The sequence below is a fragment of the Panthera pardus genome, unplaced genomic scaffold (assembly GCF_024362965.1).
Source record: "Panthera pardus isolate Hobbes unplaced genomic scaffold, ASM2436296v1 HiC_scaffold_10, whole genome shotgun sequence".
Lineage (NCBI taxonomy): Eukaryota > Metazoa > Chordata > Mammalia > Carnivora > Felidae > Panthera > Panthera pardus.
Window position 1 is genome coordinate 52068822 of NW_026526655.1, and position 20200 is coordinate 52089021.

Consider the following 20200-nt stretch of genomic DNA (forward strand, 5'->3'; position numbering starts at 1 on the left):
TGCAAACCAAAGACTGATACTTACATTTTTTTGACTGGCTAGTTCATTTTGGACTTCTTGCAAAAATACCTAAATATCTCCAATTAGTCAAATTTTCAACTCTATCTAAGCTGTTTACACATGATAGAATAAGTGGGGAAAAAACAGGTAGAAAATGAACATTAATTTTCTATCTGATGTGATAAAAATGTGACTTTTGGATATTGGATTGGCAGTTTCTCTACTTCTCTCTGTGAGAAGTTTAAAATTTCCTGTATAATTTTTTTTTTACTAGATAAGAATGCTATATCTTGTCACTCTTGATATGTGTATGTATTTAGAAACTTTTTCTGCTAACGAGTGCTGTGTCCTAATTCTTGAGGATAGTAATGCATTGTGAAGGTTTTTTCAGTAAATTATAGGAGCAGCCCTATTTGTTTAAACCCTGGTTTAACCTGATTATTAACAATTAAATTGTGTTTTCTTCTTACAATTAAAGTGTATTCAAATTTATTGGTCCCCTGCTTCACAGATTTATCTCAGTATGTGGTGTATTCAAACAGAATTTTGTATTTTTAATTAGGGGATTAGATAAGTAATTCTGAAGAGCCAAAAAAAATTGTTAGACATCACATTGCTTAACCATGTAATATACCATACGTGTGTGTCTGCACTGTGTTGTGGGAGCTGTGTATCGGGCAGGCCTGTTTTTCAGGCAGTATTTTAAAGAGTGGGCATGTGCAGAAACTGTGAGCACAATTAACGCCAAGCAGATAAATCCCGCTCTAATCCTGTTTATGGTCCGCATCAGACAGATGTGCCAAGATTGATTTAGACAAGCCCTGGGCTTACAGTAATATTTTTAAAAGCGCCATTCACTGTTCTATTTTTGTTAAACCTTTGTTAAATATTCTTAAGTGTTGTTGGTTTTACTCTTCTTTTAACCACTGTAACCTACTTTAAGTAGGTCCTGCTTTGCTCTCGTGGTGTGACAGGGTCACCTGCCAGGAGAGGTTATCTTTATTCCCTGTAATTAAATTGACTTTTCCCCCCAAGAAAATACAACAATAGGAAGTGGGTGCTGAATTAAATAAATAGCATGATATCCAATAGACATATACTTAAATCCCTTGCAAGAACAGATGGTCCCCAGTATCTCTGTAAGTAATGTGAGAGGACAGTTAATGTTCTGAAACAACTAGCTATAACCAATATGATACTAATGAACCAATAGATTTCAAATAATAAACCACATGCCACAAAGAAAAATTACATGTCATCTGTAAGGTTTACGTTTTCATAACCTGAAAAAAAGTATATGGAAGATTTCCATATTTTTATCTACTGTTATAAAATACTATTCTATGGATGAAGGTTTATTCCACATTTTTCACCAATAAAGATGTCTTTTAACATTAAGGTAAAATTAAAGTTGCATTTAAAATACATGCCCTAAAGTATTTTTTTTTTAACTCCTCTTGTAACATACAGTTTGCCTGTGCTTGGTTGTATGTGAAAATGTGGGTTTTGCATACAATTATGAAAACATTTGCTTTTATTTGTGGAGGAAATTGGTTGTACTATAACAGAGGTGGCTAATATGGGGATCGAAGCAGCTATCTTGTGGATGAAAATTTAAGCAGATATATGACCGAAATTTTTTTCAGCATTTATAAATTTATAAATAGTTTAGATATACAAAGCAGTATTTTTTTAATCTGGAGAATAGAGTATGAATCATTCTTAAGGTGCTACTACGAAGGGGTCCAGATAAATGGGCAATTTTATAGACCCAGAGCAATAGTAGTTTCTCTCAGAATGGTTTTTTTCTCCTTAATCTAGTTTCTCATAAATGTGTGTGTATTCTAAGTATACCCCGAAGAGTAAGTGTTTTGGAGTGGGGATTGAGGAGACACAGTGACCTGAGAGTTTTCAGTTTATCCTATTAGATGATTTCTAGAACCGTCCTCCTTAACTGGGGGTGAGCCTCAGGGCTCTCCACCTGGAAACCTGAAGAACCTCCGGCCCTAGCTCTCTTTCAAGTCCGGGAAACCAGTGTCCTGCTGCTGTACCGAGCCAGCTGGTCCCCCGCTCATATCTTAAGAACTTCAAAAACCAAACAAAGGCCTAAAAAAGTACCACCCAATCTGATGTCTGTTAAACAATAAACAGTTCCAGGCCTTTAAATAAAAACATCTTTAATTCAGGTTCACAGAATTCTAACAAGGTTTATTCCTGAAGACTATATTCAGAATGAAAAAACAGTTTTCTGTAAAACGAGTAATACTGTACACATCTTCAAATGTCAGGAAACAGTTCTATCCAAAATTAAGTGAAATCTGTGATTAGAAAACTGGGCAGATTGACTTATGTAAATGGTTACCATTGCAGAAATAAATAATAGATCAGGAATTCCATGTAGGAAATTGGTACCTGAGAGACTGATGTAGCTGCTGAGAAAAACAATGGCAAAGAACATCCATCTATCATGAAAAATTTAAGTGTTTTATTCACAGATCAATTATCCTTATTTTCCTATCAAATAAAAGGACAATGTTTGCTTTAAACCTGTAGGTCTTCCTCTTAGTCTCTTCTTTTGTCGCTTCAGCAAAGTAACCATTCGCATAAAACCCCCCAAATTTGAATCTGTGGGCAAATGTGGGAAAAGACCCTGGAAGCCTGAGCAAAAAGAGTGGGAAATATGGCTCCGAGTTATAGGGATTCGGCATTGTATGTAAATGATGAATCACTAAATTCTACTCCAGAAACCAACTGTATGTTAGCTAACTAAAATTAAAAAAATTAAAATTAAAATTAAAATTAAAAAAAAAGCTAAAAGAATTCTTAGAATGTTCTCTGTAAGTTCCTTGTTGCTGTAATCTAACCTCACATTTCCCTCGTGGTCACCTCAGTCTGATGTAGTACTACTCTGTTAAGGGACACATTTGTTGTCTTGCTGTTAGAGACACAATGGCTGTTCGCCTAGTGTTTTAAGTTTGACTAGACTTAAAAACCCATCTAAGGGGCGTCTGGGTGGCTCAGTTGATTAAGCGTCTGACTTTGGCTCAGGTCGTGATGTCACAGTTCGTGAGTTCAAGCCCCACATCGGGTTCTGTTGCTGATGGCTTGGAGCCTGGAACCTGCTTCAGATTCTGTGTCTCCCTCTCTCTCTGTCCCTCCCTTGCTTGCGCTTGTGTGTGTGCGCTCTCTCTTTCAAAAATAAATATTAAAATAATAATAATAACCGATCCAGAAGGTCAGATGGGAGTGCGTTTACCTGAAGAAGCTCTTTAGGTCAGCCCAACATTGTTACAAAGTTGTAAAGACCAGCTAAAGTGCTTGGATTAAAATCTTGGGTCTGTCCCTACCAGATGTATGACCATGGACAAGTTACACACACTCTGTCCTGAATTTCTTCTCACTTAGGAAACAGCATCTGCCTCTTAGGGTTGCTGTGAGGAGTAAATGAGATAATAATACATGTAAAGCATTTAGGGCAATGTCTGGCATACAGCACATGCTCATTAAATATTAGCTACTCTTTTTAGGGAATGGAATTTTAAAAATTAAACAATATCAGGAGCTATTTTAGGATGAGCAAAGGAAACAATCTTTTTCAATTGATTATAGAATATTCTCATTGTAGAAAAATTAGAAATTCATATATGCAAACAAAATCACAATCTGACTACCCTTCCAAGTTTTCATATGCATTTTTATATAAATGTGCATATGAAAATATATTACACGTACACAATGTATTCAGTAAACATACAAAACAATAAATGTGTTACTTTAGACCCTTTTCTCGTCGGATTTCTACATTTCAATGGCTGAATAGCATTTTGTTATATGAAATATACTTTATAGAACCAATACTCTGTTACTCATTTAGATTATTTCTAAGTTTCACTCCAATAATGCTTGGGTAAACATTCTTCTAGTTAAATTGTGCATATTATCTATTCCCTTAGGGTAAATTCCTGGAAGTAAATTGCTGGATCAAACATATGCATACTTTAAAGCATTTTTCCTTTTCTTCAGTTTTAAAAATTATAAATTCAATGCTGATTATAGAAAGGGGAATTATGGAGGTTTATAGGAAACAATTAATCTCCTATTCCCTCCTATTTCTCTTAAATAGGTGACCAGTATTAAATTTGTTGTGTGTTTTCTACTTGAGTTTCTTTTTTCTTTTTAATGAAATTGAGCTTAAATCCCCTAGATTACTTTGTGACTTGCTTTTATTCTACTTATTCATACCTCTTAACATGAATGTCCTAGAGTTCTAACTTGCTCATTTATGGGCTGCAGAAAACTATGGTTGAACCATTCTCCTATTGAAGAACTTGAGCATTGCTTTAAATATTTCTGCTACTCTACATTCTGCTACAATTAACATTTTGAAATCTTTTGATACATATTCCCAACTTGTTCTCCAGCAGCTACCATTTTTGCATTCCCACCAGCACTGGGATTGGTTCCCTTTACGCGCACCATCGTTGAGCATTATTTTTGATCTTGTGCCAATCTAAAAGGCAAAAAATGGTATCTTGTTGTTTTAATTTGCATTTCTTTGATTACTAATTAGATTGAACTTTCTCATATGTCTATTGGTCAATTTGCATTTCTTCTTTTGTGAAATGCCTGCTTGGGTCTTTTATGTACTTTGCCACTAAAGTGTTTCGTTCCTTGATTAAATAGATCATTTAATTGTCATGTGTTGCCGATATTTCTGCCTGGTTGGCTTTTGCTTGTGACATCTATTTATGGTTCTTCAGGCCTTTATAAGCAATTGAATAATTTCCTTTCTTTCTTAATTGAAGTATAATTAACATACAGTGTTATATTAGTTTCAGGTGGGCATTGAATAATTTTTATGTTACATATTTCAGTCTCTGTATATCTGCCTTTACTGTCACTCTTAAGGCTTTACTAATGATTATATGAAATTCTACTCTAGAAATACTGATATATATTATGAAATAAGGCTCTATTTTTTTCCTTTTTCAAAAGATTAATCCGCTCTAAATCACCTTTTACTGAATATTTCCTACTGAGCTTAGATACCACCATTATCATATTAGTGATTTTTAAGCGTATACAAATCTCTTTGAACCATTCTCTTATCTATTCCTATATTTTAATTGTTATAGCTTTACAAAATACTAATATCCAATCAGGCATATACTCTGTGTCCCTCGTTGCTGTACTTCTAAAACATTTTATTCATTAATGTAATACATTTATTTCAAGAAAATTTGCAAATCATTTGATTAAGTTCCTTGCCCCCTTACATCAAAGAAAATACCATTGAGATTTTGATTGGAATAGCATTATCAGTAGTTATTTAATAATGAGGCATGGAAAAAATGCAATCTTGGAGCTTAATATATTTCCACTTATTTAGCATTTTCCCCCCATACAAGTCCAAGATCATTTTGCTAAATTTATTCCTAGGTATAATATGCTAATTGGCATGGGATATCTTTAACCCCATTATGTCTCCTTCCTGGCTATTGGTATATTTGTCACCTGTTTCCTTACTGGGTATTTTTTATTAGTTCTAGTGATTTTAAAGATATTCTTTTGGATTTTACAAACATACTGTGATATCATCTATCAATAGTTATGATTTTAGCCCTCCTCCTGCCCCTTCTGCCACTTAATTGCCTTTTATTTCATTTTTCTTTCATACACTATCAGCCAGAATGTCCAGAATAATTTGAAATAGTAAAAGTGGCAATAGGTATTCTTGTACTGTTTCCAGAAATTCTTCTGGCTTTTCCTACTAAGTTTGATCTTGGATGTTGCTGTAGGATCTTTAAATTTTCAATTTATAAGAGGTTTTAAATTAGAATAGCCATTGAATTGTTCACTGCCAAAGTAAAGCACACACATGATAAAGAATTCAGATTATAATACAGGGCTTCGAGTGAAAAGGGGAGTTGATTTCATCCTTTGCATTTTTTTTTCTTTCCCTCAGTGGTTCTTTGTTTCCTTTCATCCTTCTTCAGAGCTCTTGTGTGCTATATGACATAAAAAAATTAAATTTGTATGAGAGAGGAGGGCATAATCAATATCTTAAGATTAGTCTGGAAGAAGCACCTTTAACAAGCCTGCTATCTCTCATCCTTGAAGGTATGAAGTGTTCTTGAAGTGCTCTAGAGACCCTGGCCATGTGCCTCTGGGTGACAATAATAGAAGTGCACTGTACTTGAAGCCTGAGCTTTCCAAGGAGATGACAGGCCCCTAAAACTGACTTTGGGTTCACCTTATCCCACCACCATAAACACTGAGAAAAGGGCTTTTTTTTTTTTTTTTTTTTTTTCTCCGTGGTATGTGTGCTTTGTGAACAACTGGACATAGTTTGCAGAATGGTTGGGAGAGGCCCAAACAGTCACTGAGAAAGCTGGGAAGCAACTTCTTAATGTACCTGGAAGTCCTTGCTCCAATCTGAGTGTATTGTGCCTGCTCAAGGGCCAAGGAAGCCGAGAGAGGGGACCTCTGATTTGTGGGGCTGGTTACACTGGTAGTAGTTCTGCATCTGTTTCTATTGGCTTTTTTCCCCTCTTATTATGGGTCATGTTTTGTTGCTGTTTTACATGCATTGTGATTTTTGGTTGAATGAGAGATACTGTGAATTTTGCCATGTAAAGTTGGTAAACATTTTTTATCCCTGTATTCTTGAACTTTATTATAGGATGTAATTGAATTACTAGGAGACAGTTTAATCCTTTTGAGCCTTGCTTTTAAGCTCATGGTGGGCATGTCTGTGCGATCTCTGAGCATTGTTCTGTCTCATCCTTTGGGTCTCTCTCTCCCTGGCCTTGCACGTATGTCTTTCATACTCAGCTGAAGATTCAAGGGGGCCCTCTGCAAATCTGCAGAATTCCCACTTCTCTGCAGCTTCCTTCTCTACAGTAATTTGCCTAGTGAACTTAGTCCTTGTGGCTTTTCTGGACTCTTACTTCCTGCTTCACCCAGTAAGACAACCAGGTTCCACCAGGGCTCCCGACTTGCACTGTGGCCTGGAAACCCTCCCCAGACGGTAGCCTGGAACACTCCCATGGTTCCTTTGTTTTCCCTCTCTCAGGGAATACTGTTTTGGGCTACCTGATGGCAGATGTCTGGAAACTGAGGTTTCATGTATCTTGCCCACCCTTTTAGTTATTTCAGGCAGAAGGTAAACCAGTCCCTGTGATTCCATTTTGGCCAGAGTAGACATTTTAGAAGTATTTTTTTAAAGTGTAAAGCACTCCTACTTTGAGAGTCCACTGAAATGGTCTTTTACCACAACACATGTTTTCTGACTGGAGGTTAAACATAACCAGTAAAATTTGATGCCACTATAAACTAAAGTCTGACTGTGGTAAAATTCAATTCAGGTGGATGTTTTGTTCTAGACTGGCAGGGATTTATGTTTCATACAGTAATCTTCCTGTTTCCTTTTTGTACATGTTTTACTTTACCTGGAATGTACGTATCTTTTTCCTTACACTTTGCCTCTAATACTTGTTATAAACTCACTTCTGTTAGTGAATTCTGTTCTTTCCATCATTTTATTCTGTCTCTGTTAGGACCAAGGAGACTCTTTCTTTGAATGTTGCTTTGTCTATATTCTTGAAATTCTTCTATTGAATATTTTCAGTTTTTGAATGTCTTGGACAGGAACTTGATGCCATTTTTCTCCGTTTTAATTCTTGGGAAAATAGACCCAATTTTCCCTTTCTTCCCTCCCCAACTCACACAGGGACTTATATGAAGCATAATTGGTAAAAAATAAATATGATAAAGGTTTTATGGGCTTTCACTTTTTATTATTCATACATATAAAATATGGACACTGGTTTTAATTGGAAAATTTAATTTTTTTCAGGTGACTCCAAGTATGATGTTCTATGTAAAGAAGAATTTATTGAACTCAAGGACATATTCTCTGTCAAACTGAAACGACGTTATTCTGTTAAACAGCAGGGAAGTGGTACCTTATTAGGTATCACACTCTTCATATGTTTGAAAAAGGAACAAAATAAATTAAAAGATTCTACGCTTGATCTTATTAATTTAAGTGAAGACCACTGTGATGTGTGGTTTAAACAATTCAAGAAAATTTTGGCTGGTAAGTACTCCTGGTGGGAAATTTTAATGAGTTTCTTTGCTGTAGGTTATTAATCTCAACATGATGTATTTATGAGTACAGCCATCCTTAATTATGTTAAAGATAGTTTGTTTTATTCCTAGTTTGCTGAGTGTGTTTTTCAAGAAAGGTGTTGAATTTTGTTACAGGCTTTCTCAACATCAATTGAGATAATCATATTTCTTTCCTTTATTCTGTTGACAATGGTATATTGATTTTTGTATGTTGAACCATCCTTGCATTCCAGAAATCCCACTTGATCATGGTATATAATCCTTTTAATATGTGACTGAATTTGGTTAGGTGGTATTTTTTTAAGTTTATTTATTTATTTTGAGAGAGAGAGAGAGCACAAGTGGGAGAGGGCAGAGAGAATCTAAAGCAGGCTCCACGCTGTCAGCATGGAGCCCATTGTGGGGCTTGATCTCACAAATCATGAGATCACGACCTGAGCTGAAATCCAGAGTCAGATGTTTGACTGACTGGGCACCCCAGATTTGCTGGTATTTTTTTGAGAGTTTTTATATCAATATTTGTGAGAGATATTGGTGTGTAGTTTTGTTTTGTTTTTCCTTATATATTTTATCTGGCTTTTAGTATCAGGGTAATGCCAGCATCATAGAATGAGTTGGACAGTAACTCTTTTGAATGATCACTTCCATGAAGAAGCTCCGATAATCTGAAATAGCACAGTTCTTAAGTAATTTAGTCCACTTAAATTGTTTTTGAAAGCATATTTATTTATCTATTCATGTCATTTGAGCTTATATTAGAATTTATTTTCCTTCCACATATGTTCTGATGACAAGTGCATATATATCCTGAGTTGCTTGAGTTTGTCTGTTCAAGGGTAGACAAGGTTTTTCTAAAAGTTAATATCCAGAGGACAGAGCGTATATGTATTAAAATATTATCTCATAATGAATTAAGTATATCTGGAATTTCTAAATGGCATTTATATTTTACATAAATACATGAATACAAATATGCAATTTGGATTTCTAGAATGTATCTAGTTGAAACATAATCAAACTGAGTTTCAGGATTGATTTTTTTTTTTTTCCTCAGAGATTTGTAAATCTTGTTTCCTTTTGTGCCCATTTCATTCTGTTTGCCAGATGGATCAGGGTAGAGGCAGCTGGTGTAGTTGATGGTGCAATTTGGTGTAAGATGACACAAGGCAGAGAGGGGTGCCAGACAAAGAGCAGGCACATGGTGATGTTAGAGAGTTGGAGGCCAGGCATTATTGATCAAGAAGTCCGAGGACCCAAGTTGGCCAAGGGCGGCCAACTGAGAAGGTCATGCCCGTAGACAATGAGCTGAAGTGACATATTAAAACTAGGATACCCTGTTACTAAGTGGACCCATGCTTCCTTGTTGGCTCTCTGGGACCTTCAAGGAGAGCTGTTACTTTCAAGAAGCAAAGAAACTATAGAGACTATAGTATAGTTCAAGTCTCTGGAAATATAGTGAATATATATGTTTAACTAAAAGCAGTCCACTTTAACAGTAGGTCTTTTATAGTGTTCTTATTTTAAATACATGTGAGAAGAGATTTTAGAAAATTTAAATAAAAATGAAAAACTTAAGTTCCACTGAATTAAATTTCTTTGCATGGGCAGGTACTCAGGAGACTTTCATGTTCTATAAGATAAGAATGTGCCATTTGATTAGGGGAGGCAAAGCTCTTCCTTTCACTGAAGGTCTGAGAAAATTTTCTCCCATGGGGCTTATGAAGGCCTGGCTAAGTGACCTAAGAGGCAACTTGCTCAATGTATCTCACCCATAAAACCAATAATAAGTAAGCAGAGAACATACAACAAAGCTCAATTTAGTAAAAGCAATTTTATAGGAGTAGAGAGACTTGTCTAAACACAACAAAAACCACACATACACAAGGAGCAAACACACCCAAAACGCTGTCCAAATATGTTTTCAGCTTAATGAATGATATTTTGGTTTGGTCTAGGATTAAAATCTGGGAAAATTACAGAAATGAATAAATTTACATATCTTTTAGAATATAATCCTCAGGGAATGTTGCTTTTTGTAATTTTGATTTTGACAAGAGTTGGAGATAATAAAATATATGAGGTCATGTCCCCTGGGAAGTTTCCTGCAGGACAGTGATTTTGCTGATTAAAGCAAATAGATTGACATTTGAAATCAACCAATGCAAACAAACAAAGGAGGGTCGAAATCCTCTAATAAAATGAAGGAACCTAAACAAGATGTTCTGAATGAATGACTGTTGGATCTTTGCCCCCAAGTGGACTTAGCAGGTCTTGTCGGAGAAGCCAATTCCCCCTCATCCCCATGCCTCACAAAGACAATCCTGGGTCTGTTTCATCATACACAAATGCATGATTACAGCTCCAAATCTCTCTACCAAACTTTACACTATACTGACATTTCTTTTTTAAGTTTACAATTTTAGAATATTTCTCTTGGTTTTTTAAAGTTTTTACTTGCAAATCCACGTGTTCATTAAAGTGCCTATCATCTGAGAGACAAACACAATTGGCTCAAGACTCATTCCATAAATGGAGGGGGACTTCAGTATTTCCTCTGGAGGGGATGAGGGCGATAGCTTTTCCTGGCCCTCTCTGGCTCTGATCTGCACAGAGTTGGGTCTATTTGTGGATTATCTTCCTATCTCACATTCACTGTCTCTATTCCATGCTACATTGCATCAGGCTTGGCAGATGGTAGTTGCCGATTTCCAATTTTTTTTTTGTAAGTCCCTACCCAAGGAATTTGTGTTTGTACCAGACTTGACTTAAGTTCAGGAAGGGGGGGGCAGAGAGAGGGCAATACATAGAAATTTACAAATTATAAGTTACAAAATTTACATCACAAAAATATGAATATAAATATATTTGAATATTAGACATCACTATTTTAAGTCCCCAAATCCTGCTTTTAACTGGTTCTGTGGCAAAACCAGATTTAAAAAATAGATTTTTGTATGGATTTATTTTGAATGATGTCTTTAATCAGCAAGTGGATTTTTTTCCTGCCAGTCTTTTATATCTTCCCCCACTCCTTTTTTTTCTCTTAAGGTAAATATGCAGAAGACACTAAAATCTTCAATTAGTTTGTCCTTTAGTCTAATTAGTTTAACAATTATAATATAGTTTAATATAATATAATATAGTTTAATAATTATAATTATAGTATATTTATATATGAAGAATTATTTTCAAATATGCATATTTGTATTTTGAAATAAGATGTGATGAGTTTTTGAGGAAAGAACAAATTGACAGCCCTAGAAGGAGGAAGAAGGCAACTCTCATACTTGACGTTTTAAGACATAGACACTAAATGACCAGAATGAAGGTTATATTTATATTTACATTTATGCTTCTTTTTATAAAAAGGGAGTCTTAGAACTATTTCAATTTTTGTTTGAAAATAAGTCCTTTTACGTTTTGTTTTTTAAACATAGTTGTGCATGGTATCTTTTTTTATTCTTAGTAATAGAAAAGTCACCTTAATTTTATTGACTAATAAGCAATAGTAGGTTAACTTATCCAACACACATTTTGTGTCAGGCACTGTGTTCATTGCTGGGAATATAAAAATGAATGAGATGTAAGCCTGTATAGAACCCTCTTGCTCTGGGAGACAGACAAGAAAATATGTATTATAAATGTGTTAAAGGCCCCATTGAAGATGTGAACAGACCAAAAGGGAGCAAAACCATTGATCGTTGATTCAGAAATTAAAACCTCCAAAAAATGCAATTGATTAAGGCTGGTATATAGTCACTGATAAACCTAATATATAGTTACCATGGTGAAAGTAATAGTCTTTTCTGCTTTTTTTTTTTTTATAACTGTGATGCAAAGACAAACACACAACCTTTAAATACAGTCTGTGTGTACACTAGATATATTAATTTTTATTCAGTTAGGGTGTGACCCAATCTCCACATATCTGGTTTCCCGGAAATGGTGAATTGCAAGCTTCTCTGGACCCTGAGCCAACCTTTTCTTTAGAAACCATAACCAAACCAACCAAAAAATTCTAAAGCCTCATGCTCAAGTAACTTGGAGAATGGTAATGTCATAAACAGACACGGCAGAATCAGAACAGTAGTTGATTTGAAGGAAAGGCGTTCTATTCTAGACACATTTGGCATTTATTATAATATCCTGTTGGAGATGTTGAGCAGGCTGGCCTTTTGAGAGGAATACATAAGGACATGAATAAGAGTTGATGTAATGGGCAAGATGAAAGCTTGTAAGGAAGTAGTATGGAGTTATTAAAAAAAAAAGAAAGAAAAGCAGAGAGCTACAGACAGAATCTTGGGGGACATTCCTACATGAAAACAGGCACAGAAGACAAAAGCCAAAACAATAACAATAAAAAAATGGAAGGCATGGTCTAAAAAAAACAAAAATAAAAACAAAACTGTTCTAAAATAGGACCATTAAATTTTGTTATTATATTTAGGTTTTGCTAACTTATTTGTAATGTTTAATAGTTATCCAGAGGCAGTTAATGGAGGCATTTTTAGCACGTATTTGGTTGAGTGACTTCTGATATTTTTCTGTTTCATTTCTAAGTGCTAATTTCACGAAGTAGGCAAATATAAATGATCCATATTTATTGAATACATTTTGGCCTTGTAATGTAGACTGCTCTCTGTTTTAACAGCCTTGCTCAGTTTTCAGCTACGAAAAATAGAGAAAATGGAAAAATTACTTAAATACTTATTTTTTTATTCCTAAGGAGAGTAATTTTTTTTTCTGGTTTCTCCTGAATGTCAAATCTGTTTCCCATCGGATGATAATGTTGGTCTTCACAGGGTGTTTTTTTTTTTTTTTTCAAGCTTATGTATTTATTTGAGAGAGAGAGAGAGAGAGAGAGGCAGGCAGAGGCAGAGAGAAGGAGAGAAAGAGAAATCCCAAGCAGGGTCTGAGCTGTCAGGGGCTTGAACCCACGAAAATGCAAGATCATGACCTGAGCTGAAACCAAGAGCTGGATGCTTTACCAACTGAGCCACCCAGGTGCCCCCAAGGATGCTTTCTTTGATAGCAAAAGCCAGGGCTTCTTAAAACATTGATTTTGTTTAATATTTATATTGTCTTGTGTAAGAAAATCATGGTGAAATATGTTTTGGTTTTTAATCCAAGCTGTATCATTTATATTATGATGAATCAGGCAGAATTTATCTTAATGAGAGAACAGAATGATAGGAAGTTTTACTTGGATATGCTGTCAAATGATGTACTTATTAGGAAAAATAAAATGAAAATCAACATTATAATGATTATTTAAAAATAAGCAGTTGTTATACGTCAGATGTGTGATAGTTTCAGACATTTGATTGTGTACTTTTTGAATTGGCAATACTTGTCTCCTTAGGGACAAGTTATTTTCTGCAAAGACGTTGTGTCTGAAATATGGGTGGCTTCTCTGTTCAGTTAGTTTTCAAAGTAATTTAAGACTGTTTTACGGCCAGTTGAGTTGGACATCAAAATTATGCATGTCACTTTTGAATATGTTTTTACTATTAATATATGTTAAAATGATATAGACACTGATTGAATATGTATCAGCTTATTTACATATAAATATCAAAGTCCAATCCCACTGGAAGTACTCTGTCCAACAAAGGTCATGTGATATCTGCTTCCTGTAGTGGTTTCAGACTGAGCTCCAAAGTGTCACCATCCCATTTCCCAGGACCTGCCTCCTGGATGGGAACCTGTCTGCACCTGTCACTCACCCTTGAGCAAGTGTAGCTCCTAATTTATATGTTTTATATTTAATAGGATTGCGTAGGGCTTTGTTTTGAAGACAGCTTCCAAACTGAAGGCATTTGAAAATCTCTGATTCAAGTATCCCTAAGGATGGTAACCCTGCAGCATTTTTTAACCTGTCATGCATGTCTTTTTTGCTGACTGCTGGACACACAAAGACCTCAGGATGTCTTTTAGCTACCCATACACTCTAGATTTTTAACTATCAGAGACTGTCCACATAATTCTATAAATTTTGATAAAAGTTGCTTTTTAAGTATATACTTAAATGTGTGTTTCTTTTCTATAATTTTATACAGTATTGCTTACAAATCAATTTGCAGATAAGGAAAACATTTGATCAAATCGGAGATTGAAATTCAGTTTAAAAAGTTTACTTCAAAGTTTTTGGATTTTTGTTTTTCTTGAACTTTTTATTGCTTTCTAGCTGGATTTTCAGAGAAAAACAGTGAAATTAACGTAGCTTCTATTAAATTCTTACTGATTAGTAGTGCTGCTTAGCCCTTCAAAGGATGTTAACGTATTATTAAAAAGAAAAACTTTTCAACCAAACCTTCAATTTCATCCAATGTGTAACTGAAAATATAATTGTACGGAAACATTGTGCTCATGCAAAATTTGCTTAATAATGTGTAGGAACAAATACTATTTATCTCGAACCAGTTTGACATTTTGTGCCATTGTTTCATTCTAGCCATTAGCAGTGTGAAAAATCACTGTGAATAAGAGTCCCCAGACATAACAAAAACTTGAGCAGTAGACGCACCCCCAAGAACTTCACATGCTAGAGCAGGCAGAGAATATGAAAATAGTACATTAGAAATGATTTAAAAATTGAAAATATAAAAAAATGGGGTATAATTGAAAAGGATATAATTTCTGGTAGGGCATGTATGTGTGAATGTCATTTTTTAAAAATTTATTCTTCTTAGGACTTAGCTATTCCTGATTCTGAGAATTCAGAGGTTCTGATTAAACCAGCCTCAAGGAATCAGGCATCATTTTCCTTGAAGTAAGGTGTGTTGTCAGGGCCAAAAACCACAGATGTCAGAGATTTGACCAATACAAGTTTGATTTAATGAATATATGTAAAACTCTGTACCCCACACTTACTAAAGGTATCTTTGCAGGGCTTAATTATAGACATATTCTTATTCTTGCTGTGTGAACATGTTCTTAAAGTTAGCTGTTTCCTGACTCACATAAGGTTATCACTTATTTTCCAGAAGTATTACCTTGGGACTGGTTCAGGAGAGCCTGGTAAAGGCTGACAGGAATGCCAAGAGTTTCTCTTGCCCCTTGGAATTTCTCACTAGCATGAGCTCTAATTCATAGCCCTTGCTCCTTCAGCTGCAGGCAAGTTAGAATTAGTTTTAGAGAAACTGTTAATGTTGTTTGTACTTGGGATAAGTGACACGAGACCATCTTCCCAAGGGCTTCTTTTTGGCCTCTGCAACATTTTCATCCTAAGGGAGGGATATGTTTTTGAATGTAATGGACTATAATTATATTTAAAAACAGTTAATTGGTATCTTATAGAAGAAAATTATCTTCCTGCTGCAGTCATTGACAGTATCTTGAGAATAGGAGTTAAGAGGTATATATTCTGAAGCTATTTCTGATATATTTCAAATTCTTGTGCTAGATAAAAGTCCTCTTGACTAAGCCTCTTGTGTAACTAAATTTCTTCTCTGGAGAAAACATTTAGGGATGCGTTGTCACATCTTACCATGTGATTATATTCAAAAGGCTAAATAAGGATTTCTTTAAATATTTCCAGTAATATGTTGCATTAAGTTTTCATGCTATTAAATAAATTAGTTAATATTTCTTCCTTTACTAGATTATAGATAAGTCATTATTTAAAAATTTTTAAATCTTAATAATAGCTGACATTTATTAAGCATTTATGTGCCACTTTTGTAAGTAATTTTTATTATCTCATTAAACCCTCATAGTATCAAGAACTATAAATGTGTTCTCATGTAAAAAGGGGACTATTACTTAGTTTTGTTTTGAGGTTTGAGGAATTAAAATAATGCATGACAGCAAATAGCATAATTAACTAAATTATTTTTATTACTATACTCATTATCTCTTAGTTTATGTATGAGAACACTAAGGCTTAAAAATAGATTCAAATTTTACTGATCTGGGGTTAAGCAGCTAATATGTGGTAGAGAAGCTGGGAGCAAAGCCAGACCTGTCTGCATCTGTAGCATGAACCCTTAACTGATGTGCCATTACCTACTGGGTCAGTGGTATACTCTAAAGTTCAAAAGTATATTGTATTACTGTACAATTTGGACTCTGAAAAAAAAAATAAAGGCTTTAAACCGTTTTGTTATAAGGGGAGAACTATGTCATCTTGTTTGAAGATTATCACTAGTATAGAAAAATAGATATAGAAAAATAGATATAGAAAAATATCACTAGTATTTTTTTCTTTTTTCACCAGCATTATGATTCAGAACTCTAGATTCTTGGAGTTCTAAAATGTCTTCCCAACATTTAGCGTGAGCAGTTGACATTATAACACATTTCTTAATCTTTAAAAAAAAAAATTCCTCATCATGACTATCACAATTATTGAGATTTCTCAAATTCCTTGAAGTGAATTTGGCAAGCACTTACGAAAAAGATAGCCGTTTTTTTTTTTTTTTTTTTTAGCCTAAAGGAATTTAAAAACACATATAAACATAATGGTTTGTGACTGATTTCCAGACTTTGTGTTGAGCAGAGTTTCCTAAGCAAATCACAAATTCTGTAAGCCTACAGGAGAGATTGAAAGTTGGATCAATCCTAAAATGAGAGTATAATGGATTGTCATTTAACAACTTTTTCACTGGAAAGAAATGAAGTAAAGTAATAAAGCAGCATCCTCACAGTATGTGTAAGTAGGAAACACATAATATTTCATATTAAAGTGACAAATTATTATTAAGCCCCCTGGCATTCATTAGACTACCATTAATGCTAATGGAATTGTGTGTTATTTATATAGATATTAAGTGTAACTCCAGACATTATAATCTTGTATGAATATATTTGTTGCTCTTTGAGGCAGGTAGGTGGATTTTTGTGATGGCTAGATACTAAAACATGGTGATAGGATTTTCAAATCAATCATTTTTTTTTTGTCCTTATCATTAAACAGAAAACACCTATTATTTCATTCTTTGAAAAATTACCTTAAATGGAAACTTGGGTAATTTGAAAAAAGTTCACCTTCTGTTTCTGTCACACGTTTGAGTTGTTTTTCCAATGAGAAGAGAACAGGGCACAAGTGAAGCCACTTGTATTGTTGGGTTCCTGGGCTCTCTGCAGCATCTAATGCCAGACTGTGTTCTCTTGTACCTCCGTGCCTTCCCACGTCCTAAGTGGCAAAGGTAGAAACTTCCCTCTGTTTCTATCATCTCCTGTTTGCCCAGTGAAATCCAGTTTGCAGTTCAAGTGGTGTAACCAGCAAATCCTCTGCAAAGCTAACCCACACAGCAAAATCAGACACTTCTCATAGCTCTGCTAGAACCAGCGGTCGCTTACATTCTAATTGTTGGTTTATGTAGGTGATACCTTATTAGACTGTAGGCTCTTTTGAGAGCAGCTTTTTCTAAGCATGTGGAAGTGGGTTTCACATATTGGAAGTACTCAATAAGTGTTTGTTATGTTATGTTACAAATGTTTACCTAACTCAGTAAATGTTGGGGAAGTGAACTGAATATTTCGTCTTTTTTAAAAAAAAAATTTAATGTTTAGTTTTGAGAGAGAGAGAGCACGAAAGCATGAGCATGAGTGGGGAAAGGCAGAGAGAGAGGGATACAGAATCCGAAGCAGGCTCCAGGCTCTGAGCTGTCTGCTCAGAGCCCAATGGAAGGCTCAAACTCATGAACCATGAGATCATGACCTGAGCCAACATCAGACTCCGGCTAAGCCACCCACGCATTCCAATATATTACTTGTCTAATGTGTGTTAGGCATAGTCCTGGCTGCTTTTAACATAAGCCGACTCATTGGGTCTTTATTACAACACTTAATCGTGGTCAAAACTTTTTTTTAAAATCCCCACAGATAGCTAAGGAAACAGCTCTGAGAGATTAACTGACTTGTCCTGGGTCACACAGTTACAAAGTGGTAGAATAAGATTCAAACCCAGGCTTTTCTAACTCAAAAATCCATCCAGTTTTCACTATACTATACTGCCTCCCAACAGAAAGATTTAAAACCTTAATATATATATATTTTAAGAGAGTTGTATCGGTTTATTAAAAAGCAAAGTATAACAGACCATGCCATGTATCTGGAACTAAATGTATTATTATCAAATATATATGTTTAAAGAGTCTGTGACAGTACTGGAAGGGGATGACATCATTGGGCCATGTAGGCTGAAGAATTTCTGGAAGATGAGAATCTGATGAAATTGGTCAGCCGGGAAAGACCGATAATGCCAAAACTTTGATATTAGCAAAGAAGGGGCCCCTGTGAAATCTAAGGAAGTAGAGTTTCCTATTCCCCAAGTTTGAAGCAGCAAGACTGGAAGGTTGAAAACAGTCTGACAGGATACGTGCCCGACTTTCACTAGTGATTTGGTCCCTGAAAGTGTTACTCTTCATTCAGAAGTATCTAGCCTATCAAAAATACCTCCATTTTGCAGTGAGTAAAGACTTTCAAGTTCACACTCCACAAGTTGTTTTGAAACTTAATGTTTTGAAACTTAAACTGCTTACCATGGACACTAATAAATCTGTCAGAAATAGGATGACTTAGTTCTGACAGAACAGATAGATGGAAAGGATGATCACTCCAAGAGGGCAGCATGGCTGGCTCTTCTTTTTGTCCTCATTTTACTTCAAATTTTTTTAATGTTTAGTATTTTTGAGAGAGAGACACACACCAGGGTGTGAGTGGGGAGGGGTGGAGAGAGAGGGAGACACAGAATCTGAAGCAGGCTCCAGGCCCTGGGCTATCTGCACAGACCCCAACGTGGGGCTTGAACCCATGATTGGTGAGATCATGACCTGACTCTGGCACTTAACCTACTGAGCCACCCAGGGGTCCCTGTCCTCCTTTTACTTAAATGAATGAAAAGTCTATCATTGCTGAGTTTATGAGGGGGTCATTGTGATGAAGAGATTTTTATTCGGATAGTTGAGGTTTGGTTCTCAGCTTTGCCCCTCAATTTAGCTGGTATCTTACCTCCCTAACTTCTCTGAGCCTTGGCTTCCTATCTGTAAACATAAAGTTGATAATGCCAACCTAGCTAGGTTATTGTGATACTTAAATGTATAATGTGTGTCAAACAGTGGACACTCAATAAACGATAACTGTTCTTACACAAAGCTCTCCAAATTTTTGTTAAGCTTCTTTAGAATTTCTATTCCAGAACCCTTTAGCTCTTCAAAACTAAGTTTAAGCATCATCTTTTCAGAGGGAAGGATGAGAGGGACTATCAGTTCCCTATAGAATATATACTAATAGAATTCATCATTATTACTATCATCATCATGATTTTTTGGTGCACTAGGGAGTGTACTGTGTCCCTTATACCAATTCATATTAATTTCTACAATATCCTTCGGACAGATACTATTATCATTGCCAGCTCAGGTCATGATCTTGAGGTCCGTAGGTTTGCGCCCCGTGTCAGGCTCTATGCTGACAGTTCAAAGCCTGGATCCTGCTTCGGATTCTGTGTCTCTGTCTCTCTCTGTCCCTTTCCTGCTTGTGCTGTGTCTCTCTCTGTCTCAAAAATAAATGCTAAAATTTTTACTTAAATGAGTTCAAGATTTGTTGGCATTTTTTTGTGTTTTTTTTGGGGGGGGGATTATTTTGTTTTTGTTTTGTTTTGTTTTTGGCACCTTAAAACCATGTGACCTCTCCATGAAGTGATATGGAGTGATGTTCAGTATATGTAGTTAGGTGAAAAAAGCAATGTGCAGAAGACTTTATATTGTATGTTACTTTTTGCAGACAAGAAATTTTCAAATTTCAATAGATTTTCAATTTCAACTTAAAATACAATGCAGATACTGTGCTCAAAAGTTATGTGGATTAGCTTTTTTCCCTTCCTGATAGTCATGTTATTCATTTGACTCTGTATTCTGTTTTAGGTTTTTTTTTTTTCCCTTTCCTCTCTGTCTTCATTGATTTAATTATATTTTTTGAATGTGTAGAACATAAACATGTTTCCAAAAGAAAAAAAAAATCCTTTTTAATGTCCTCTTCACCTCATCTCTCTTAAGGTCCCAATATGTACCAAGTCCATTGGTTTCTGGTGTATCTTATATTTCTCCTGGCAAAATTACCA

The 20200-nt window shown here is 35.2% G+C and overlaps 1 protein-coding gene across 6 annotated transcripts in view; it reads left to right on the forward strand.

Annotated features, from left to right (window-relative positions):
• Positions 1–20200, forward strand: part of CERKL (ceramide kinase like) — a 131814-nt gene that overhangs the window by 31427 nt on the left and 80187 nt on the right. For all 6 annotated transcript variants that reach the window (XM_019461155.2, XM_053907223.1, XM_019461159.2 and 3 more), the window contains exon 2: positions 7859–8101. In XM_019461155.2, coding sequence (XP_019316700.2) covers positions 7859–8101 — 243 coding nt within the window. The remainder of the gene's footprint in view (positions 1–7858; positions 8102–20200) is intronic.